At 43.2% G+C, this 25,322-nt stretch overlaps 1 protein-coding gene across 2 annotated transcripts in view; it reads left to right on the forward strand.

Moving 5' to 3' along the window:
- Positions 1-25,322, forward strand: part of SFMBT1 (Scm like with four mbt domains 1) — a 73,397-nt gene that overhangs the window by 39,270 nt on the left and 8,805 nt on the right. For both annotated transcript variants that reach the window (XM_059856280.1, XM_059856281.1), the window contains exons 3-16: positions 4,561-4,655; positions 9,094-9,334; positions 9,709-9,797; positions 10,722-10,968; positions 11,646-11,743; positions 12,518-12,619; positions 13,476-13,626; positions 15,874-15,956; positions 17,842-17,968; positions 18,637-18,750; positions 20,156-20,198; positions 21,085-21,149; positions 22,580-22,719; positions 24,551-24,660. In XM_059856280.1, coding sequence (XP_059712263.1) covers positions 4,561-4,655; positions 9,094-9,334; positions 9,709-9,797; positions 10,722-10,968; positions 11,646-11,743; positions 12,518-12,619; positions 13,476-13,626; positions 15,874-15,956; positions 17,842-17,968; positions 18,637-18,750; positions 20,156-20,198; positions 21,085-21,149; positions 22,580-22,719; positions 24,551-24,660 — 1,705 coding nt within the window. The remainder of the gene's footprint in view (positions 1-4,560; positions 4,656-9,093; positions 9,335-9,708; positions 9,798-10,721; positions 10,969-11,645; positions 11,744-12,517; positions 12,620-13,475; positions 13,627-15,873; positions 15,957-17,841; positions 17,969-18,636; positions 18,751-20,155; positions 20,199-21,084; positions 21,150-22,579; positions 22,720-24,550; positions 24,661-25,322) is intronic.

Consider the following 25,322-nt stretch of genomic DNA (forward strand, 5'->3'; position numbering starts at 1 on the left):
CATGAAAGTTATTTGCAGTGAGAATTTAGCTCAAATCCAAAGATGAGAACAGCCTAATGTAGACTGTTTCCATTTCAGATATTTTTTAAGGGCTAACTTCCTTAATATTTCACTACATTCTCCAGTCCAAGTGGTATAATTCCATATTCTTTCTCTACCTGTGTGTATCAGAGAGCAGCAGGATGTAATTTGTGATAAAATTCAGAAAAAGTGAGTGTTCCCCCTAAGGCCAGTAGAAATAGGGACAAATGGGAAGTGATGCACCTGCCTAGGAAACTGCTGATATTCATACAGAGAATTTTCTCACCTCCAAAGCGGATGAATATTCTCTACAGAGCCTCTGTAGGACCCTTCTCAGATTTTACTTAAGAAAATGTTAGCTTGATTTGGAAGTTCTCCTGACACAAACTGGTTGCATGGCAAGGCCAGAGAGATGGGAATTGTGTCAGGTTTCTTCCCCTGCCTTTGCCAAAGTTGTGCTTTGCCTCTGGGCTAATGTGCTGCTCAGTCATCCTGTCTAACACAAAGAAATAAGTCTCCACATAGAAGAAAGATGAATTTATTTAGGGCTTGTAGCAATTAAGGATCTGGGGAGAAGGAGAGAGCATAAATATGTACACGCATGCAGAATTAGATGAATAAATTGTGCTTTGGAATCAAATGCATTAAATATGGTTTTGCTTGTTGTCATCTGTCCCACTGATGTGCAAGTTTTCTCACAGTAGCAAGAGCCTCTGCTGTAAATGTCTGAGGTTTTACTGAACATTCTGAACTCAGACTGATCAGGGTGTTTAATGCAGAGTTGTGGCCTCTCAGGAATGTGGCTTCATTAAACTGGTCCTGAGTCTCCAGGGGTCTGCCAACCTGTGAGGATGGAGCTGTGCAGTGGGGTCTTGCAAAAAATACCAGCAAAACAGTTCAAAGGCTTGATTTTAGCAGGGCCTGCTCTGCTGCCACTGTCCTGCCAATAAAACCAGAAAAGTGATTGGATTCTGACTCTGAAAGCCTTACCAGAGAGATGGTCCTTTGCTGCACCTTTGGAGTGCTTCTGCATTCAGATGTTGAAAAAGAGAGACTTATTTCAGGGGTTTTTCTTTGTTTGTGTAGTCCTACCACATACCATAATAAAAAAGCTGATTTACTGCTCTCACTGTGAATCCTCATACAGCGTTTTCACCTGGAGCTTTATTCTGAGAGCTTTTCCTGCTCTACGTTGCTCAGAAGGAGCTCTGCTAAATAACCTGGGGTGCAGTGGCAGGTTTGTGGAGAAGCAGCAAACAGGATGGTTCAAACCATGGCTAAGCACAAACCTCAGCTGGGGCAGCCTCCAAAAGGGAGGAAAATTCCCCAGCTCTGTGCTCAGTGGTGGAAGTGAGAGGTTGATCACCTCAGTTGTAAAACCTTGGTGAAATGTGAACACAAGCTGGGTTCAGCTTTTGTGAATGAATGAATAGAAAAAGTTGTGGGTGCTTTTTGCAGAAGTTTTTAAAAGTCCCTCTGACTGAAAGAAACTCCCTAAAAGAAAATGGCAAGAGTATTAAATTTGCCATGAGTGTTGGATAGGGATTTGTGTTTTGTTGGGTTTTTTGGGGAGGGGGGAGTGGTGTTGGTTTTTGAGTTGATTGGGTTGGGTTTGTTGGGGGTTTTGTTTTTCCTATGAAAAACGGATTTGAGTGAGCTTTTGGCTGTGCTGATGAGCTGTGGGTGCTGTGCAGGACGGAGCCCGTCTCACCACAGCCAGCCCTGCACGGAGAGAGCCGCTCTGGGAGGGGGACAGGCTGTGGGACCGAGGGTGCCGGGGACAGGGGAGCTGCCTGGCAGGAGAGAGCCGCTCTGGGTGAGGGACAGGCTGTGAGACCGAAGGTGAACGGGGACAGGGGAGCTGCCTGGCAGGAGAGAGCCGCTCTGGGTGAGGGACAGGCTGTGGGACCGGGGGTGAACGGGGACAGAGGAGCTGCCTGGCTGGAGAGAGCCGCTCTGGGATGGGGACAGGCTGTGAGACCGAGGGTGAGCGGGCACAGAGGAGCTGCCTGGCAGGAGAGAGCCGCTCTGGGTGAGGGACAGGCTGCAGGGCCCAGGATGAGCAGGGACGGAGTTGCTGCCGTGTCTGACCGCCGGGATTGGCTTCAGCCGCAGTTCGAGGCAGGGCTCGCTGAGCAGCGGCAGGCGAGCCGGCTTTCCTGGGAGCTCCTTGTAGCAATTAAGTGGCAACAGAAGTTACTAATTGACCCTTTCAGTGTGTGAAGTGACCTGTGGCTCATTTAAGGAGCTTAAGTGCCCCTGGCGGTTATCTGATGATAACGGGGCTGGGGACTCGCCGTGCGGGGCCGGAGCGGCCCCGGCTCCCGGCGGCGCTCCCGGGGCGCTGCCGCTCCGAGCGCCTCCCCAGCTCTGCTCCGCTCCCTTCCAGCAGTGCCACCGTGTCACCCCACGGAGGACTGGCTTCTTGGGGCTGGAGGGGAGCGGGGTTCTTGCTGCAGGGGGATTTTTGATGGGAAGGGTGAGATGGTTTTCTTTGGGTGGGAGCAAAATTAGAATTCGCTCCTGGCTCTGACTGACCAGAGCTGGTGTTTGCTGCCTTTTTGATTCTGGAGCTGTGAACTTCGGCGTTTTTATGGTTATATAAAACTAAAATTCTGTTAAAATGAGTTGAGAAATCTTAATCTATTTTAACAATAGTTTGCATGAAATTGTTTTTCTTAGAATGGCTTGCAGCCAAAGCTTTGATCAGCTCCACCCTAATTTGCAAACAACTGTGGTCTGTGTCTTAACCTTTTATTTCCTAAAAAAATTTCAAAATAAAACTCCTTATTTATTTCTCCAGGTAATTTCTACAGTAAGTTTAAAATTATTCTTTAAAAGTGATGGTGATATTCAAGCTCTGAATCTTTTGAGCTATGAGGGGCCAAAATAACCAGCTGTGGTTGGTTAAAAACAGACAGAGTTGGGTTCTGGAGAGATAAGAGCCTCTTTTAAAATAGATAATGTCATCAGCAAACAACAGCTAACTGAATATACATTTTTAAGTTTTGGGAAGTGATAACTCCTAGAGTCACAATGAAAAGTCAAAGATGAGCTTAACCATCAGTCTGAAGGTAAAATGAACCTATTAAACTCAAGACTTTTAAGTTTTAGTCTATTTAACGTATCTCAGACTTTTGGACAAATATTTGCTCCTTTCTGTTGGAAGACTGGGAATTGTCCCAGAGCTTACTTAGCTTGTTAGCCTGTCCAGGGGGCTGATAAGGACACGTGGTGGTAATGAATTCATTTTTTTAATATGTAATGTTTCCTACTCGAACGACTGCTGCTGGAAAGATCAGTTCCTGCCTGCCCTAGGAAAGGCAGGGGGTGTAGGAAATGCCAGTGTCCTGTAACCTTTGCTGAGCTCTCCTTGGCCTTGTGATACACAGAGATTTCTCTGTTTTCAAATATAAACAAGGTGTCAGGTTTCCTGGTGCTGAGAGGGGGAAAGCTCTGTTGTTCATTCATAGACAGCTCTGGGGCAGATGGTGGAACCAAGCCTGAAAATAAAAATGAAAGCTCTGCTCTTGTGTGCTGTCACTGCCACCCCATTTTGCTGCTGAACCTGAACCTGGTGTGTTGAGGTTAAAAAATGCTGCTTGCATGGGCTGGGACCCTCACTGGCCATCCCACTGCGTTCCTGCAGGAAAAATGAACTAAATAGGGGACCTGAAATCCACCCTGGGCCAGCTTGGTGTCTTTTTAGCAAGGTGGATACATGTTGGAGAAAATAGGGATCGGAGAGCAGCAGGGAAGGAGGCCAGGCCAGAACTGAAGGGGAGACCAAGGCTGGGGTACATGTTTGACAGTAATAATAGAGAATTTGACTAATCTGTAGTGTGGCTTGTTACAGGTGCTTGCTTCCCTAACAGCCTGGGTGAGCTTTGAACTGTGGTTTGAGTGGTTTTAGCACATTTATGCTTCAAATGCATCCCATAATGAGGTTTTCTTGGTCTAAAGAAGCTGTTACACCTTACAAGCTGGACTTTTGAAGTGACCAAGTTGAAAGGACTTGATTTCAGTCGTGTCTCAAGTTGTTTTCTTTAGAACTACCCTGAATCCCTCTCTTTGCTTTTGGTGTTTTGGAACAGCGAAGTGTATACTATCTGACTTTAAAAAGAGCACAGTCATATTTCAAAGGATTTTTTTAGACTTTCTTTTCAAATCTCTTACTCGTGGTACTGCTCTTTCCTGAGTGGTTTTTAATTTAAAACCCCAACAGTCCAGTGTGCCTGGAGTTCTGAGACTCTCATATTTGTGGATACAAATACAAAGCTCTTCTGCCTTCGTTTCCTTCTCACAAATTGTAAGCAAATTTGTGCTAAACCAAAATCCTCAGGATTTCACTGTTTTCCAGACCAAGTCCAGCTTAAAAGTGCTGTTCACAGGCAATGAAAGGCCAAGTAGTGCTGTCCATTTCTTGATATGTGTTCACTGCACACTGGTGTACTCAGTCATTTGGAATCAAAGTGGGTTTTGCTGTGGCTTGTAGTAGCCTAAAGCCACAGAATTAGAAGTGTTTGGCTTCTCTTCCAGATGCTGGTTCCAGTGTGGAAGAAATGGAATTCAACTGGGATGAGTATCTAGAAGACACAGGAGCAACTGCAGTCCCCCATGGATCTTTTAAACACGTGAGTAAGGGAGCGTGTGTGTGCTTGGCATCTCCTGCATTGTTTCTTTGATTCACAAAGTGTTTAGGGTTTCTTTGAATGAGTTACTGCTCTCAAATTTGGAAGACTAACTAGAATCATGTTTTTTTATAGATACATGCAGAATTTAACCTTTTTATTACTGTTTCTTGTCTTGGTCCCTGTATGTAGCACAGGGTAACCCCACCCAGAAATGCTGAAATCCAAGGAGTTAAGGTCTTTTCTGCACCAGAAGATAAGCTTGATTTTTCTCAAGAAGCTCAAAATATCCAGTCTCTTTCTTCTTTTGCTCTTGGACAACTGTTATGGAGGAGTAGCTTTTGAAAGCTGGTAGCAGAATAGTTCTTGAGCAGCAGAATTCAAATGTGCTCTTAGAGAAGGCTTTAGTGGCAGACCTCAAGGAGGCAAGGAGAAAATAACAGCTCTGCCAAACACCTGACTGTAGTAGTTAGAAAACTGATTAGGATAATTGTTGATCACAGGCTTAATGAATAGGATGAAGTCTTGATAAGCCCTTGTCTTTGCCCTTGGACATCTTAAATGTCTGCTGGTAAAGTCCTGGAGAGCACTGTCCCATTGGGGGAGACCTGAAAGTGAAATCTGCCTTCTTGTACAGGGTCCTCAGTGAAGGTGAGCTGTACAGAGCTGGTGTCCAAACCTGTTGCTTCTCTTCCAACTATTAAAGCACCTTCCAGACTGCCAGACTGGAGACTGTGTGTGACACATTGCTTGGAAGACACCCTGTGGTGCTCAGGCTTTTGGGTCCAACACCATGACTTTCAGTATGAGGAAACTTAAATCAGCAGGAAAACAGCCTGAGGTCTGTTTGTGAAGGATCACAAAGCATTTTGAGTCCAAGGGTCACCTGGAGGAATGAAGACTATTAAATAATCTGTTAAACTATGTCAGTTGTGTTAGTAGTGAAGATGCACAGAAAATACAGACTTCACAGAGGCTGTGAGAACACTGGGATGTAATTGTAAGGTTTTTGTTCAAAGTAAAAATTCAGGTATCTCATTTCTGAAGGGAAGGGGACTGTGCTTGCTTTATTTTTCCTGGGTGTACTGAGCCTGTAGCAAGAGCCAGCTCAGAGTGGTGGTGTCCATGCAGCTCACACTGAGGGCACAGCATGGAACCAGAGCAATGGCATTTTGCATAATACAGGGAATGGTCTGTCTCCTCTGGTGTGGTTTACCTCACTGGATCTCTGTTAAAGAGGCCTGCTATCATAGCTTAGACACTATATAACTAATTGTAATGCCAGCTTTACAGCAGTGGCCAACTGAATTAATGTTGTGGCTGGATTTTGTTAATTAGCAGAAGACACACTTTGAAAGACTCACTGCACCTGCACCAGCTCAGCTGTGTCAAGTCTGAGGTCTGGTGGCTGTGGCCATGGTTGATAAAAAATGCAATTAGGTTTTAAAAAACCTCTGCATTTTGTATTGTTTTTAGTATTATTATTATTAGTGAGGAACACAGTGCTGTGTTGCTGGTGAGGTGACATTGTGATGGGGAGTGGTGAGGAGGTGTGGGCAAAGCCCTGGGGGGTCAGGGGGCCTGGACCTCTGCAAGGAGGTCATCAGTGAGCATGGAAATAGATGCCTGCATGTTCAGAATGCAACTATTGGGCATTTTCTACCAGAGCTCCTTAGAATTTGTCCAGACACCAATGTTGCTGTTCTCTGTAATAAGCTTGGCATAAAATTCTGAGGAATTATTGCTGACACTGAATTGACAGGCAGAGGGAGGAGCATATTTATATCATAGTCCTGCTGTTAACAGAAGTGCAGGAGTGCAAGGTCACATGCTGGGGGTTTCTGTGGTCCATTAGAAGGTAATGTGCTGGAAAAGGTGGAGTAGAGAGCCTCACTGCCTCCCAGTGGAGAGTGCCAGCCTGTCTTTGTGACAGCCCTGAGCAGGGTTAGTGTGATTGCAGGGTGCATCAGGTGAGTGGCTGTCAGTGGCAAGCAGGCAGGCACTGGTGTGCCTGTGCTGCTGATTGTATTCCCTCCAGCTCAAATCCGTGGTCCCAGTTTCTTGACTTTAGGAATGGCATACTTTTATCATCCACCATCAGGAAAGCTAGCAAGCTTTACTCTCAAAAAAAGAGTGAAAAATTCTGAGCTGAAGAATAGTATTGGCACAAGAGCAAATGAACCTGTATGATAAATTAATTAGTATGAATGCATTTTAAAATGGAACTGTATGGTTTTAGTTTGATTCTTTTTAAATACTGAAGTAGTGAGCTCCCATTGTGAGTTGTGGGTGAGAAATATCTAACTCATGTTGTAGGAGAATACATGGTCAGGTTAAGGAAGTGTAACCCATGCTTGTTAGCAAAGCACTGGACTTGATTATGGGAGAGGTGACTTTCTAAATTTGTGTGCTTAAATTAATTCTGAGAGTTTTGCCTTGCTATGAGTAAGACACATTGGAGAATTTAAGCTACTTCTCAAATTAAGTGTGTTCTAATGTTTAATTTGTTAGCATTTTAAAAATTAAACAATATCAAGATTAAAGTGACTGTTTGGCATAAAATGTAGCAGGAAAAAGAACTTACCAAAAACTGTAATGGAGCTGTAATGAATGCCAGTGTTGTTATGCCCCCAGGTCTAAATACTCATCCTCCAGAACCAAATGCTCTTTTGAAATTCCTTTCTGCCCTTTACGACATCGTGTGTCCATGAAAAACAAGTTGGTCTTCAGCATCATCTGAACACATTTATCTGCTCTGTGTTCTTGCATGCTCTTATTCCTCTTTATCTGTTCCTTATCATTATCTCCCCAAACTGAGCTGCATCCCTGGCTCTGGCTTGTGCCGTGGCACAGCCTGGGAACATCTCCTGATGGGAAGGGGGGACGGGGGTTGGGGTCACAGCTGCTGGGCCGCTCAGCTGCCCTCTCGGGCCCGCTGCTCCAGAGGAGATGCTCTGGAGGGTGCCCATCCCTGCTGGCCAGCCTGGCCCGGGAGGCTCCTCGGAGCAGTTGGCGCTCGGCGCTCCCAGCCCGGCGGCGCTGCCGGGAGAGGGCGCGGGCACCGCTCCGCAACGGCACCGGCGGCGGGGAGCGCTCCTCCTGCTGCTCTTGGTGTTGCTGGAACCTGCTCTGCCTGCTGTGCTGAAAGATCGGGTAAAGGGAGCAGCACAGATTTCCCAATTCTTCAAATGCCGCGTTGAGCTCGAGGCTTTTCTCTCAGGAATCAGAACATGAAGTTTTTTGTCAGCAAGACAACTGTCTTTTTGAAGAGACATCCTCTATAATACCACTTCAAAATGCCTGCAGGTATTGGGTCCTGCTGATGAGGTTTTTAAGAAGAGATTTCTCTAAGTGAAGGGTATTAACCTGAAGGATATGAACAGTTAGCACAGGCATATGCTTTTCTTCCTGGTGTAGTTCTCTTAGTTTTATTTTTAGCAAACCAGTATGTGCTGGCTGATGAGACTATAATAGCTATGGCAGTTACTGAACTGTCAGCACAGAACTGGGAATAAATACCTCAGAAAATATCTGCTCCATCTGCATCATGCTGAAAGCCTTTCTTTTAGTAGGTTCAAAGAGGAAAGAGGTGTCTCTTTAAAAAAGAAAAAAACCACGAGTTACAGCCAACTGAGAATGGGGAGTGGACATGTCAGAGTTTCAGTTAGGACTGAGGTCCTGGAATTAAGCATAGATCAGAACATTCTATAGAGAGAGCAGAACAGAGTCCATCTGCTCTTTTGGGATTTGGGAGAAATTAGGGGTATGAGAAACTTAAGGTGTTGCCTTCTCTTTTAAGTCTCTCATTTCAGTGTCTCAGTTCTGTGCAGTCAGATTGGTCACCTGCACACAGCACACCCACATACAAACAGAGCACTTCCAGTGTCTGTCTGGTGCTTTATTGTTGTCAAAGCATGAAGAATACAGACTGATTGTGTTCCATGCAATTTATGTAACAGTGCTGCATATGGAATAATTTAGGTTCTTGCATAGAGGTTAAAAATCCTTATTCTGCACTTCGTGCAGGTTTGTGACTTCTTAGATGAGCGTGGTGGAAGAGACAGATACTGTTACCTGAGGCATGTGTGTGTACTTTAAATGGGCTTTTTGTCCAAAGACCTTGGATGACACAATTTAACACAATGAGTCAAAGTTGTGGTGCTGACTTTGGCCTTTAGTTTTGCCCAGGTTGCCAGCCCAGCTGTGAGTGGGAAAGTCTTTCAGTGGAGGGGGAAGGTATTGTCCAGGGCTGAAAATGAATGGCACAGTTGCTTTTAGCTTGAAAAGATACTCTAAACTGCAAAGAAGATTTCATTAATGCTGATTGTGTGTGCATTCCAGCTTGGTTCCCATAATGTGATAAAGCTGTTTCTCCAAAGAGGCTGGGTGGCATTTGGCTCCAGAGGCCCTCAGATGTGATGATCTTCTTCGTCCTCTTCAGGTGGATACAAGTTTGCAGAATGGTTTTGCCCCTGGCATGAAGCTGGAAGTGGCTGTCAAGTCTGACCAGAACACCTACTGGGTTGCCACCATCATCACCACGTGCGGGCAGCTGCTGCTGCTGCGCTACGACGGCTACGGCGAGGACCGCAAGGCCGACTTCTGGTGCGACATCCTGACTGCTGACCTGCACCCCATCGGCTGGTGTCAGCAGAACAAGAAGATTCTCAAAGTGCCTGAAGGTACCAGCCCTGTGTGCAGACACAGGGGAATGCACCAGGAGTTGCTGTTGTGCTGTGCTAGCTGGGCAGGCAGCCTGGGTGGGTGCTGTGGTGTGCAGGTGCTGTTGCTGTGGGGACAAGCTGAGGTTATCTGCTGTGTTTTCCTGAAATCCCATAGCAGAGGCTTGTGGTTATCTTAATCATCACCTCCAAAATCTACTGCTTAGACATTTCCTTTAAGTTGTATTTTGTTTTGTTTCTTTGCTTTAAGTTGTTACAGGTGTGTGGCAGATTCTCTTGAATTAGGCAATGCAAGGTTGTGGTAACATATTGTGTCTGAATAATCTTTATCTGGCAGGAAAAATCACAGTCTTTCTCTTTCACTCTTTGCTTAGGTATCAAGGACAAGATACCTGACCAGGAGGAGTTCCTTCAGCGGGTGCTGAAGGGGGCCTGCAGTGCCCCTGCTAACCTGCTGGAGGGGGTAAGTGCTGCAAGGGGCTGCATACTGGGTTTTGTCTTGGCTTTGCCCTTCATCATTAAGGGGACCTTATTTGAACTGTCCGTTCAATTCCCTTCATAAGTTTAGGGAGCATTGTAATATGCTGTTGACCCTTGAGTTCCACTCTCTAGTGTTTCCTATTTACAGTATTTAATTTTTATAGTGTTGTCCTGAAACATATCTGTTGCTGCAGGTTTGGGTGGTTCATTAATCCTGGCAAAAGAAAGACCTTTTTCAACTCCCTAAGGTTTCAATCTTCTTCCTGTTCTGTTCCTCCTCCATACAGCTCTAAGAAAATAATGCTTTATTTATCTGGCTTTCATGTTGTCTCCTTTCTCAATTAACTCCTTCACTTTGAATTGTTTTGTTTGGGAATTTTTTACTAACAGTCATATTATTGTTTCACTTAATTACATCTTTGCTAGTGAAGAATCAAATTTTTTATCCCCTGCTCTGCACTTAAAACAATATCTGCACCTTATATCAGTGTCTGGTTGTAAAGTACAGAACATAATGGTTTTTGGAAAATGCCTTTGACACCTTCATTACAGCTAACAGTTCTGTCTGTATGTTTCTGTCTAGTCATCTTTGTATGCTGTGGCTCAGTTTTAGAAAGAGGTTATTCATGTTTCCTTCAAACCTGGAATATATAAATGATAATGTCTCTGCAAATGATAATGAGGACTTCAGTGAAAAGTGTGGCTGTATCTACAGGCAGTGCAGAAGCTCTGACACAAACACCAGCGATTCTGAACACCCTCACTTCTGGCTTGTGTTAGGGAGGGACACGGATTTCTGTGCTTCTGTGCTCATACTTTATTTATGCAGACAGAATGTGTGTAAGGAGGTGGAAGTATGGCATTTGTTTTGTTCTGTTGTACAGAATAATTTGTATTCTTTCTGTAGCTTCACAGAGGGAAAAATCCATTGGACCTCATCGCGCCCGGCTCCCGACTGGAGCTGCAGAACACCCGGGACTCCCTGGAGGCCTGGATCGTCACCGTGGTGGAAAACGTTGGTGGGAGGCTCAAGCTGCGATACGAGGGCCTGGAGGACCTGGACAAATTTGACCAGTGGATCTTCTATTTGGACCCTTTCCTTCACCAAGTGGGTTGGGCAGCTCAGCATGGATACAGCCTGCAACCACCTTCAGGTACTTGAAAGTGCAGATCTTGTGTGTGGTGATCAGAGGGTAGAGGCTGCTGCTTTAGTGCTCTGAATTGTCCTTCTGGGTGCCCGTGGTGCTCACATAATCTGTGGGATCTGACAAGTCCTGTACCTAATAAAATGTAGGTGAAGGCACAAACAGTCCTACAAGGCTTTTCACCCACTTGTTCTGAATGCTTTTGCCTGTCAAAACTTTCCTCCTGTGTGTGCAAAGGAAAGAAGTGAGGAAGGGATTGCCTTCATGATTTTGGTTATTTTTGGTATGTTTGTTTTCCTGGGGTGTAAAAAGTCTTACGGTTTTGGAGTACTGCTCAGCAGAAACTTTTGCAGCTCAAGCCTACTGGACTGATTTAGATACCATTTAAAAATATGAAAATCTTAAAAGAAGGAGCAAGTGTGTGGAAGCAGAAGCAGAGGTGGACACATCTTTCAGGCATATCTATGTAAGGGCATCCGAGGAAGGGGACAAAAAGTGGCAGAAACAGAAAAGGGGATAGCTTGTGAGCTTGCTAGTGAATGTAACATGTTTCCTGATGAGGGGAAACCTTGGGATAACGATTTTGGCAGTTTAGAGGGGCACAAATCAAACTTTATTGCTGTGTGTTCTGAGAGAAAAGAAGAAAAAAAATGACTACTCACTCTTTCCCTCTCTTTTTCCTCAAGCCATTAGGTCCTTGAGGAGTGAAGCAGATTGGCAAGAGATCTTGAAGAAGGTGAAAGAGGAAGAGGAGGAGTCATCTGTTCCTACAGATCTTTTTAAGGTAGTTTAATGCTGTGGATGATACCATGGAAATGCTGTATTCCTGAGCAATCATTCAGGGAAGTCAGACACCCAAAATTCTTTCCTTGTTTTGTTTTGTTGGTTTTTAAAATTTAGTCCCTCTCTCTCTGGTTTAAAAATGTAATTATAAGGGAAAATGATCATACTGGTGTCAATTCTTGGTAAGTTAGACAATGCACCCATCACAGTTGTGTGAGTCATTAGTTGTCCTGGTTCACATGTTGTAGTCCTTCAGGTTCTTAGTCCATTTTTCTCAGCTTTGTTTGGACCCATAAGTAGAAGTAGAGGTGCTGTTGCTCTTGAATTTGTTGGGTGATGTACAGAGGTGTGGATAATTCTGGAGCAGGAGCCCTGTCCTGCAGGTTTCTGTTAGACTGGAAATGGAGGCCTGTATAGTTCTCATTTAGTGTAGTTCATGAGGAGTGCTAAAGGTACAGGGAAAAACCTTCAAACATTTCTGTCGACTTACAAGACCACTCTGTATTATCACATCTTGCTTCTGTGTGGAGAATGAGGCAGAGGAAGAAGTCACAGGGACTCAATTCCCTAAAACTCATCAAAAACTCTCATCTCAGGGGGCATGGTTGGCCTTTTCGTTCAGAGAAGTTGCTGGTACTGGGACATGTTAATTTCTTGGAATGAACTGATAAAAACTCCTTAAAAACTCATCCTCTTCAGTTAATATATGTGAGGTATGTCTCTTTTTTGATGGAGGAGGGCAGGTAATCAGAGCAACACACCAATCATTTTCCAGGATAAACCTGTGATTGGAGTGCACTCGTTCTCTGAAGGCATGAAGCTGGAAGCTGTGGACCCAATGGCTCCCTTTGTTATCTCTCCTGCTACAGTTCTCAAGGTACCAGAGTTCTCAAACCAGTCCTGCTGAGATTCACTTCTACTGCTACTTCTGTTCTTAAATGCTCAAGGAATTCTCATTAACTGGGTATCCTAAAATCTTGTGCTAGTTTCCAAGTGAAGTGTTTTGTATGTCTCCCTTAGGGAACAGGCTGCCTGATCAGACAGCTGCTGGTGGTGAAGCCACTGGATTTCAGTGGAGGGGAAAACTTCCATAAAGATACAAGCTCAAAATATCAAATGATGAAAATTGTCAAACCCAGACTTTTAAAATTGGGTGTATACCCTCACAATCTGCGTATCCACCTGGAGATAGTTTTTTGGGGTTTTGATTTTGTGAAGGTTATGTCATTACTGTGTACACATGACATTTAGATGGCCTGATTTCCAGATGAGGGGTTTCAAAGTTGAAATGAAAACTCTCCAACATGATCAGGCATTCCTTTTCCTGCTATTTGCTTGTCCTGCTTCTATTTGCTTCGGGAGTGTAGTGGTTTTGTTTGTGACAGTCCATCCCAGGATGCAGTTCAGCCTTGTTGAAATAAGCACTTTGTTACAGAATAGTAGGAAGACCACAGATGCTAATTTCTGTGCATTTTTCATGAGAAAATTCCCTAAAGGACTAGGTCACCTTATCTTTTAAGTGCTCAGACATAAAGTTTTATTATTTATATTTGTTAAGTTTCTGGATAACGCAGATGAGTCTGCTGGTTTATGAATCACACAGATTCTTTTAGTTTTATATTTTCGTAGCCCTCCCAGTATTTCAAGGTAAAGGGTTTCCATCAGGCAATGCTGCTGTTTAATAAAGCTATCAGAATCTGCATCTCACAAGAGCCCGTGGTTCTCTTTTGCAGGTGTACAATGACAAATATTTCATGATAGAAATTGATGACCTGCGAGCCGAGCGCGCGAGCAGCCAGCGCTACGTCTGTCACCTCCACAGCGCCGGCATCTTCCCCGTGCAGTGGAGCCTGAAGAACGGGCTGCACCTCAGCCCCCCCCCAGGTGTGTCTGGGCAGCCTCCTCCTGCCCACCTCTGCTCAGCACAGCACCTGGCAGAGCAATGGACTGAGCAGCACAGGAAAGATGCAGTGTTGTATTTGTGCTGCCCCCAGACGAAGGGAGGGATGATGAACCTGACTCCATGCTCTCAGAAGGCTAATTTATTATTTTATGATACTATATTACATTAAAGAATACCAAACTATACTATACTATGGAGTACAGAAAGGATACTTACAGAATGCTAAAAAGATAATGAGAACTTGTGACTCTCTCCAGAGTCCTGACACAGCTTGGCACTGATTGGCCAATGAGATAAAACAGCTCACCAGACACCAATGAAACAATCTCCAAACATGTTCCAAAGGAGCAAAACACAGGAGAAGCAAATCAGATAATCACTGTTTTCATTGTTCTCTGAGGCTTCTCAGCTTCCCAGGAGAAAAATCCTGGACGAAGGGATTTTTCAGAAAATGTGAATGTGACAATCCTGCTCTGAAAATCAGGAGCTTTGAGTTTAGGGAACTGAGGTTTCCCAGGCATGAGCGTGGGTTTGGGAGGATGAGAGAGGCTGAGGATGTCATGCATAACAACTCAAATGGATGGAGTGAGTGTTCCAGGCCTGAAAGAAATGTTGATTTCAGAATAAATTAACATGAAATCAGAAGCCTGTAGTCATTTGCATTGGATTTTTGCTTCTGGTCAGAGTGGAACATTGTTATCCAACATTTTATGATATTTTTAGGCTATCTTATCACTCAGAAGTTAATGAACTATTTTTTTGACCAATGGCCTATCAGGCACCGTTGCAGATTGTTGAAACATTGCTTCAGGACATAAGGGAATAGGGTAGTGTTCCTGCACTGCTGAAATATTTATTCATTTTCTCAAACTAGAAATGTCAATGGTACTGTAAGGCCTGGTCCTCTGCTCTCTTAATTGCCACCCCACAATTCAGAGGGTTTTGTTTTAGCTGCTCCTTACATCAGGGGAGCAGAGACTGTAGGATGTTTGTCTCCTGCCTTTGCTTAGATAAGGTGTGAAAAGTGGCTCTGCCTGACTAGCATTTCCTAGAATTTTGCATCTGAAAAGTGAAATCTCACTTTATAGGCATGTGACTGGAGCTGACAAAGATTTTAAGTTTCTGTTCTCATCTCTCTGGACGTGATGGTCATTCTGAATTGTGTGAGGTCTCAAGAGCCCTACTGGCACTGGTAAAATTGAGAAAAATGAATAATTAAGTCTTTCTGTGGTTCAGCCCTTTATGAGGAGAAGAGTCACAGAATAAGTTAGGTTGGACTGGTGAGGTCATTGCTCAAACCCTGGCTTCAGTTGTGGACCTCTCACTACAAGACAGATGTTGAGGGACTGGAGTGTGTCCAGGGAAGGGAATGGAACTGGGAAAGGGGCTGGAGCCCAAGTTCTGTGAGGAGCAGCTGAGGGAGCAGGGGGTACCTTGAGAAAAGGAGGCTCTGGGGAAAACTTTGGATGGCTACAATTTTAGATTGTCACTTTATTGCCATATTCTTACACTGGGTTTAAAATGTTGTTTGATTTCTAAACTGTTGTCACAGGTGTCCCTTAAAGGGGAGTGGAATAAGTAGAGCACCTGTGTCCTTGCTAATTTACTGCCAGCCTCAAACTGACATGGCACCACACTTTTGGGCCCCATTTCCTTCAGTTATTTTTGTTAGATCACAGGCAAGCCAAGTATTTCCCCCCAAGAAGAATATAATTTTTCTTGTAAGGATTCTCTGTCTCCTGATGGACTCCTTGTTAAGACACTTCCCTTCAGACGTGTGCACATCCACAGCTGTTAGCAGACTTGATGAGGCTCTTGGCACATCTTACTGCTCTCTTTAATGACTTAGCATTTAACATGTCTTTGAGGGAGCAGTGTGCTGATATTGTGACGGTTTTGAGTGCTCTGTTTTAAAAAAATAGCTTCAGAGCTGACACAACAGCAGTTGCAGAAATGTTTCCTGAATTTCATCTGTACTCTGTGAAACTGTTTAAGATGGGTGAAACTGTTAGGGGTGAAACTGCTTTCCCATGTTTCAGTTGCTGCCCTTGTCAGCTTGGCAGATTCATGATTCATGTTGGAGTGGTCTGACCCCACATGACTCCCTGAAGCCCTAAGTCAGCTCACAAACCTGAGTGACCCAAACAGATCTCAGGCTCCGTGTATCAGGTGGGTTTGAAATGAGTCCCAGCTGTTAAACTCTAACCCTTGGCTCTTTGCTGTCCTAGGGTACCCTGGGCAGGACTTCGACTGGGCTGACTACCTCAAACAGTGCGGAGCTGAGGCAGCTCCCCAGAGCTGCTTCCCTTTGGTAAGGTTCTCCTGCAGGAAAGTCCCTCTGCTGCCTCAGTGACACCCTGATTTCAGGGAAAGGAACCTTTTTTGTTTCTTACTTTAATTGCTTTTCCAAGTAGAATAGAATATTTGAGCTGGACGGGACCTGAACTGATCAATTATCCCATCCAATGCCTGACCCTCTTCTGGGCTAAGCAAAAATTAAAATGTGTTGTTAAGGGTGTTGTCCAAACACTGACAGGGATGATGGAGCTATGAGCCCCTCTCTGGGAGGCCTGTTCCAGTGTTTGACCACCCTCTCAGTGAAGAGGTGCTGCCCAGTGTCCAGTCTGAACCTGCCCTTGGAAGCATTCCCACACATCCTGTCCCTGGAGATCAGCACCTTCCTCTGCACGTCCCCTCCTCTGGGAGCTGCAGGGAGCAGTGAGGTCACTCCTCATCCTCCTTTTCTCCAAATTGGACCAACCCAGTCCTGAGCTTTTCCTCACAGGGCATTCCTTCCAGCCTTTCACCAGCTTTGTTGTCCTCCTCTGGACACATTTGTGCACCTTAACACCTTACCTGTGATAACTCAGGAGGCAGAAGAGATAAGAGTATAAATGAGAATGAACTGAAATAGTTGCATGCCAGCTTCCTAGATAGGGAAGCAGTGGACCAAATGTTTCAGTTGTGATAAAGCAGACTGAAAATAAATGTTTGTTTTGTGAAATTGAGATGTGTAAGGGTCCGTGGAAGAGACATAGAACAGCATCAATCATTGGCACTCCTGTAACTGTGGAAACAGGGCCTTTTAATAGACCTTATTTTCATTTACTAAGGGTACTCTTTCAATCTTCCCTCCTTTCAGCTTGAAAAATCAATTCCATTGTATTAATCAATACAAAGTCATCTTAGATTAGTACCAAATAATTATTTTACATTAACCAGTGCCTGAAGGACGTGCAGGATTTTGGGCTTTTGTTGGTTCAGTGACAGTATTGCTGTCCCCCAAAGCACAATACCTTGTCAAGCAGGAAAGGGTACACCTGCCTTCCAGTTCCATTTGCCATACTTGGGCTATTGCAGTGCTTAGGGGGAGAAATTAGAATGAATAATTACCAGTTTATGAAGAGAGTGTTGCCGGCTATGAATTCTTGTTGCCCTTGCTCTGTCTTGTAAACTATGGCATCTTAGAACAGGTCACTGAATTTATTATCCCTTTTCTGAGAAGAGTTGATCACTGTAGGCTAGTTCCAGAATTCATAATGTATTGATCCTGTAATTACATTGCAGAGTGGCTCTGGGAAGAAGAGTCCTCTGTCTGGCTGGTACTTCTTATCTTTAATTCAAGAGCTCCAGAGCTGGATAAATACCTATTCTTATGTTTAAGGGATTTTTTTTTTTTTTTGTATAAATGCAGACTATATTGGTGAATAAAGTAAGACCCTGCTTATCCAAAAAATGTAAAATGAAAAGAAAGCTTCCTATTCTGCCTGCCAGAACTCAGATGAGGCAGGAATGTTATTTGCATACGTAAAGTGGATTTCCAAGTTAACATGATAGAATAGAGAACCTGGTCAGACTATTTGTCAGACTTATCACTCAGGTGGCAAGCAGCAGAGAATTTCTGATTGCTGAGAATGCACTCAATCTTTTCAGTGAACCTTAGCATCCTTATTTTTTGAGGACAAATTTGCTAGGTCTGTCTGTTGAGCCTTTTTAAACTTAAATTCGTTGTCGTTCCTGATATATCTTACTTGTTTACAGTGTGCTAATTATCTGAAATCTCCTATGTCTGTGTTGAGTATCTTTCTGTGTTATTCAGGCTCTGAGGGCTTTGTGTTGCTCCTGTTCATGGATATTCATATCCTATCCTGGATACACAGCTGGTGCCTTACTGAAGTATTCTGGCTTTTTCCTAGTTCACTTCTGACCATGGATTTAAAGAGAACATGAAACTCGAGGCTGTGAACCCAGTTGATCCTGAAGAAGTTTGCATTGCTACAGTCACCAAGTTAAAAGACTCATACCTCTGGCTTCAGCTGGAGGGTAAGCTGGTTTGGGGGGAGAGAGGAGTGCTTGCCCATCACTACACTTGTTTGTAGTGCCATCCCCAAACCTGAGGAGTATTTGGAGCAAACTCGCTGTGTGCAGAATATGGGCAGCAGGGCGCTGTTTCCTCAATGAAATTATAGTCAAAACCCACTTGCATTGTCTGTTTCCAGTTTGCCTTGGTTGGCACTGCTTATTTAAGCCAAAAATGGCATTTGTGCATTGCAGTGTCAGTGCTGGGCTCATGCACCGTGCAGAGTGCTGAGCGGGGCCTTGTGACAGTTTCACAGATGAGTGACCTGCATTCTGAGCAAGCCTTGGCCAGACCTGGGAAGGAAAGTTTCTTCATTAAGATAGAGTAAGCCTGTGTCAGCTGTTCTCCATTATAATCCCATTTCTTGATTGGAAGTACATCAGCATGCACTTGCTATGCACTGTGCATCTCTGCTAAACTGCAGAAGGAAAATTCCCATCTCCAGCCTTTAGGGGGAAGTAAATGAGGTCAGGAAAGAATCTGGTCAGTAAAAGGGGATGAATAAATGATTGTTATTGTGTTCCAGATACACCATAAATCAAAGCAGCTTCACTAACAAACATGCAGCAAGTGTTAACCAAATTAGAGGTTTTATGACTTGTTTCAGTTTTTCCTTTTCTGAACTGAACAGGCTCCAAGAAACCCGTCCCTGAGTGTATAGTGAGTGTGGAATCAATGAATATATTTCCAGTGGGTTGGTGTGAGACGAATGGATATCAGCTCAGGCCTCCTCGCAAAGCAATAGGTACCAGTTCTCTTCTGTTTGCAGGGGTGGGGTGGAGCTGGTGAGACCTGCCAGAGCAAATTGCTGCAGAATTACTGCTGGCATGGCTGAGTTTGGAAACATTCCTCATGCTCAGAGAATCTGTGTGTTGCACAACTGTCCCTCTGGCTGTTAGGGCCGGTTGGAAGCCTTACAACTTCAAACCCCACAGTGTTGGCTTGAGGCCCCTGCACGCTGTGGGGGCAATCCACTGGCCTAGCAAAGAAATCCTGTCTGTGTATGAGCACCCCCCATGCTCTGCATTTACTTCTATCTGAGCAGTTCTTGCTATGTGTCTGACCCTGATACTGATTTTACATGTGCACTTGTGCAAATGTTAATGCCACAACAAAGCAGTGTGGAGTGTGTGCACATTTGGAGTCAAAATAAAGGGGGCTGATTTTCTCAATGGGCCAGGTGGTGAGGATCCCTAATGACAAAGTGCTGAAGAGTAAACTCTACCTTTTTAACCACACTAGAAGGTAGAATAAGTGTCTTCTCTCAACTGGTTAGTGAGGCATGTTTATGAAAGTTTAATGGGGGCTGGAGAAACTGAAGAATTTCTTCAGTGTTCACTAAGTAAGATAAGAAAATTTTTAAATTGAAACAAGCTGTCATTTTCTGCAAGTCAGGGCAAGAGAAATTAATCTGCTTGCAGTGCCAAGGAGAGATGAGGAAGAAGAGGGGAGATCCTAATTAGATAAAAGATGATTTGAAAAAAGAAATCCAAAAGTTTTTTGGGGCCAAAGCATGAAATTGCTGAAGAGGCATAATGTTGCATTACCTTGTTTTATTTTACTACCTGGTTGTGAAAGCCAGAATTAGCAAGTGGACCCATCACCTAAATGACTGACTTGGTTGCAACAGTGTTTTCCTGCCTAGCAATTGGCTGAAGTCATTGGTGTTTCCAACCAGCTGATTTCCTTCCATTTCAAAGTTAAAGTGCTGAAGTTACTGTGCCAGTAAAGTGACACGTTGGGCCAAAGAACATTAACCTTTGGGTGCTGAAAAAGAAATCATGTCATTCCTTTTCTGGCTGGTAGTACAGGTGATTTTGGGGCTCTGATGCAAATGAAGAGGCACAGAAGGTAAAATTTTGTAGAAAACTGGGCATATGCATGCTTGATTTAAAGAATTTTTAATGGAAGTTGAAGTAAACCTTCTGGTTCTCTTCAAATTACTTGGGCCAGTGTACCTCTCATGCAGCTGGGTCAGTTGTCTGACACTGCAGTGATGGGAACATAGATCCTTTTTGCTGTATAATTTAATGAAATGAGTCATATATATATATATATATATATATATATATATATATATATATATAGAGTTCTGGATGCTTCATTAGTTTGCCTCTCATATTTTGCTTTTTTTTTTTTTTTCCTTTCAGTAAACAAGCAGAAAAAAATTGCAGTAGTTCAACCAGAGAAACAGTAAGTAACAGGTTATTTGCTGTTGTTTTTTGTTGAGTTTTTTCTCTTTATTTTTCAACTGGAAAATATGCTGTGTTAGGGAAGATGTACATTTGCAAAAGTGCTGTACTGAGGGTTGAGAGATTCCACAGTCCATTTGTGTTAATGCTCGTAGATTCTGCTGATGTTCAGAAAGACCTTTTGCACTACAGTAAGAAGAGATAGAAAGCCTGGAATTTGGTTTTTTGTAATTGCTCCTTCCCAGATAAAATTTGGCCCAAAGCAGGCAGAAAGAAGAGTTCTGCTAATATCTACAATTAGTCTAGAAACTCTTTCAGGCAGTGGAGCTCAGTCTCGTGAGCCTGCTCAGAAATGCTCCATGGAATGCTCACAGTTGGCTTTATTGACTCTTACAGCTTTACAAACACCAGAGCTGTCAGTAGTCCTGCCAGTGTTTGCATTGCTCCTAAAACACTGAGCAGACTGTTCCCCCATGTTTTGCAGTTGGGATCCTTACCAAAGTACTGGAGTCATTTTGGTTGTATTTTGTTTCCAATGCAGCTTTTTCAGAATGCATAAGGTGAGGGTGCACTGCCTGTGCTATGAAATGTGAAGTTAGGAGGAGTCAAGGGGTTTAAAATCCTGTGGGTAGCTTTGGGAGGTGTCTGTCACCATGGTGACCCATGGACTTCAAGCAAGGAAGGACTGCTGCTGTCTGTAGCAGGACAGAAGTCCTTTCCAATTGGAATTTGGTAGTTTCTGCATGTTATTGTGAAACAGGGGAGGTATAAAAAGCAGGTTAATAAGGCTGGAGCTGAGGAAAAAAAGTGTTATGGTGTTTTAGTCACAGAGAGGTGACTGTCATGACTGTCTGTTTGTTTTCCCAACCTTCTTCTTTCAATTTCAGAATTTTATCTTCAAGAACAGTTCATGATGGACTAAAGAACCAGGAACTGAACTCTTCTGACTCAGGTATTGATCACAGAGGTCAGGCTAACAAAGGCAATATCCTGTAAGAGTTCACCTGCTCAGTCCTGTTACAAGAGGGAGGATGAGGAAAGGGTTTGGAGATTTTCATCCCTTGATGATTTGTTGAACCTCAGAAATGGATATAACAAACAAAAACCTGCAGTTACTTGTGTTCTGCATGTAATATGTGCATTAAGCCTGAAAATCAGATTCTTACACCAGAACATTGCCCCTCCAGCAGAGGATATGTGAAGCTCAATGTGCACTGTGACTGTGCAGGTGACCTCTTGTCACCTGTTCAGTCTGATGATGTGGGAGAAGCAGGTGTGCTGTATCTCTGCTCAGATTGTTGGATTCTGGCTTTGAGAAGCAGATCTCTCTGCTTTTTTTGTTAACTTCATGGTGATAAACAAAACCAATTCAAACAGCAAACTGCTTTGTGTGCCAGATGGCAAAATCTAATAATTTTCTCAACTGTTGCAAGAAGGAATGTGATGAATAAGTACATCTGCTGGTGAAAGTCACACAGATCCTTCCATTTGGCAACACAGTGCCTCCTCCTCTGCTGTTTTCTGTACAGTGAAGTGCACATCTGAAGCTTCACTGAAAGCAAGATAAAAATGATGTGTCCTTGTTTATCATTTTAATTGGCTTTTAATAGAGTCATAATGTAAATTTGACTTCATTTATTTATCTGCCAGTTTTCAACTGCTGAATTTAAGGTCTTTAAGTGGTAGTGTTACTCAGCCAAGAAAAACTAGAACACTGCTGGGTAAAACAATATTGGTTTTGTACATAAGTGTATTGCAATATATATTAATACTTGAATTTTGAGCAATGCTGAACCATTAAATAGATTCAGAGAGCTTGATGTCACTTCATCAAAGGTCAGTTTGTCAGTTGCTGAATTTTTTGTTTGCTAATCAAAGGAAAAGGATTTAAAAATGCAAAACAATGTGATGCTGCAGTTTAGGATAAACAGTGGAAAATTAACTGCCAGTTTCTCTGGTGGCAGAAATTTGGGGGAGAGAAAATTTACTGGAAAATGTGTCTGTAATTGCTGTGTAGGAACTGCTTCTGCTACCAAAAAGTTGAGATTGTCTTTGTCTTTGCTGTTCTCACTGGTGTGATACCATGAAGCAGCAGACTAGCCAGGAGGGAATGTTTCTTTTCTGATACATGACCATCTTTATTTACTGCAGCTTGACAATTTGCAAGCACGGGTGTGAAGCATGAAAAATGTTTTGACAACGTGGAATAACTAATGGTGCCATTGCAAACGTGACACAGAAACTACCTCAAATCCCTGTCATTCAGGACTTTTTCCCCTCCTTTTTTTACAGCAGATAAACTGTTACCTACTGTGAGATTCTTTCCTGGGGCATTTGCAGCGTGTGATTTAAATGTTTGTTTTCTCATTTCTCACTTCCCAGTGGTAATTAATGGCAAGTACTGCTGCCCAAAGATCTACTTCAACCACCGGTGCTTCTCGGGGCCTTACCTGAACAAAGGCAGGATTGCAGAGCTGCCCCAGTCCGTGGGACCTGGCAACTGTGTGCTGGTGCTGAAGGAGGTGAGCTGATGGATACACTGCAAACAGCAGAGTATCTCTCTAATTACAGATGGCTAATTCAGAAATTTAAGCTGATGATAAGTAAAGAGTGTCTTTTTGCATATAATAAAGTATAAATCATGAATGCTTTTATGAATGGCTGATAAGAGTAAAAGCCTCTCATTTATCTAAGTAACACTCAGCCTCCTACTGCTGAATTTTATTTTCTGTTAAAACAGTATAACCTGTAATTACCACAATCAAAGGAGTTAGTATCTTTTTATAGCTGTAATAAATGTTGCTATTTTAATTAACAGAAATTAGCTGGAGATAATCCCAAAATTCCTTTACAGTTTGCGCTGTTGATGGTAAAACAGAGGAAATGCAGATTTTCTGAGTCAAAATGCAAACTACATTCAGTAACTGGGAAATGAAAAGAGTTATCTGTGCTTTATAAGTTGGATACAATTTGCATAGATCAGGTGAAGTTACAGTTTGGCTTCTTAATGTAACTGAGGGAGGAGGAGGCCATTCTTTAATGCCAGAGAGCTTCTTCTCCAGAAGGTGTTTCACAGCGAATTTACAGATACTTCAATGTAATAATTATCATTCTGAAATTCCAAAAAAGATTATGAGGTGGTTGTTATCTGACCTGAGAGGCTGGAAATTTCCCAAGACATAACTAACTGGATATGCACACTTGAGCTGTCATTAAATGATCACTTTATATATAAAGAATTGGCTCAACATACCTGGAATTTTTACCTTCCCTACCAAGTATCTTAACGGGGAGAGACCTTAAGAAAGACTTTCTGGCAGGCATGCTGTAAAACAAGAGTCTGGTTGTCAAGAATCAAGCAGACTATTGAAAAAGGTCCAATTTTGCGTGCAGAAAAGTCCCCTATCCTTTCTGCCTGTTTCAGTATTTTATTGAAAGAACTGCAAAAGAGCAAATGTGAAATTCTGTGGCAGCTTCATTTAATCTTGAAGGTTTACTCTGCTTCATTGCCTGAAAGCAGAAAGTGTGCACAAATCCTGCTGATGTGCAGGTGCTGAGTGGTGCTGAAGGCTCAGCCAGTCTGCTCAGTTGTATTCATTTCCATTGTGAGTCTTGCTCCTGTAGGAATCCTAGAGAGAGTTTGGTGCTTGAATTATATTTAATACTTTTCTTTGATTTCTGGACTGCTACATTAGTAGCAATAAAACTGCAAATTTGTAATGTCAAAGTTGTTATGCACCCAGTTGGGAATGATTTGGAATAAAAAGTACAATTAGAGTGCACATTTTGTACTATCCCCCACTAACTTCAGGTTATTCACAACTTCCAAGTTACAGTACTCGAGAAATTATTATTTTATTAAAATACAGACCTTATCATGGTTCATGGAAGCAAAACAGAGAAGAGTTTAGGATTCTGCACTATGGTTTTGCTGTAAGCAGGAGGTAAGCAGGCAGCAAAATCCTGCAGCGTTTTTTGGCACGACTTCACATGACATACAATCTTTAAGATAATCGCTCAGATTTAGCCAAGGTTATGCAAGTTTGGGACTTCTCAGCCCCAGGCATTAATTTAGTGATGTGTAATTCAAGGGCAATGACTTGGAAATGGCTGGATACACTCGTGACTCTGCAGACAAATTCTGAGGGCTGGGAAGGCCCAAAGTGTCGGCTGCTCTCAGTGTTCGTTTTGGCACTGTCAGGAGGTGTCTGTAATCCTGCTGTGAATGAGTGCTTTGATGCTAGATAATTTGGATGAATAGGAGTAATTTCCTATTCTGCCCTGGCACTTTAAAACAGATTTATTGTACAAATAACTTACACGTGTTTTCTGCTCTTCCCTCCTGCGCTGTAGGTTCTCACTTTATTGATCAACGCCGCCTACAAACCCAGCCGTGTCCTGCGAGAGCTGCAGCTGGATGAAGAGGCTGCCTGGCATGGCCATGGAGAGACCCTAAAAGCCAAGTAAATTCCTGTCCTGTTCCCTGGCTCCTCAGTCCCAGTAGTTGTTCTCTGCAGGCTCTGCTTTATGGAAGCAGGGAAGGAAAAATTGCTCAGAGCATATCAAGAGGCCAGCAGCCATTAACTGTTGCATTCTTTATAAATTTCTTTATGAGTTCTGGTGGAGTGCATGTGATTTTAATGCTCTGTAATATGGCAGTGTACTCTGCTACAGGCATGTGAGCAGCTAGAGGCTGGTGTGGCACTGGTACAGCATTGTACTGACAGACCTGTGGGTGAAGTTTAAGATGATTTAATTCCCCTGAAGATAATTGTTAGTGATTTAAAGGAAAAACATGTACTGCTTGGGAAGCTTCTCAGGCATTTCCACAAAAATTTCTTAGTGGAAAAAGATTCTTCAGAAATAAAGTTAGAAGCTTTGAAATGGCCTGATATGGATGTCTTTTTACAGCAGTCTAGCCTAAAGCACTCCCAGTTTTCCTGCTGAGCTTTTTGGGTGAAGCTTCTTTGCAAGATTACTTTTACAGCTAGGAAAAGAGCAGTGAACATATTTGCATATATTTGATAAGTCCAGATACTCCTTTATAGTCTAGGGATGGTTTTGTAATTAGGTCACTGTGTTTGCATATTAGAGATTAGATTTTCCCAATGTGCCACTGCACACT

This window comes from Haemorhous mexicanus, chromosome 11 (genome assembly GCF_027477595.1).
Source record: "Haemorhous mexicanus isolate bHaeMex1 chromosome 11, bHaeMex1.pri, whole genome shotgun sequence".
Taxonomy (NCBI): Eukaryota; Metazoa; Chordata; class Aves; order Passeriformes; family Fringillidae; genus Haemorhous; species Haemorhous mexicanus.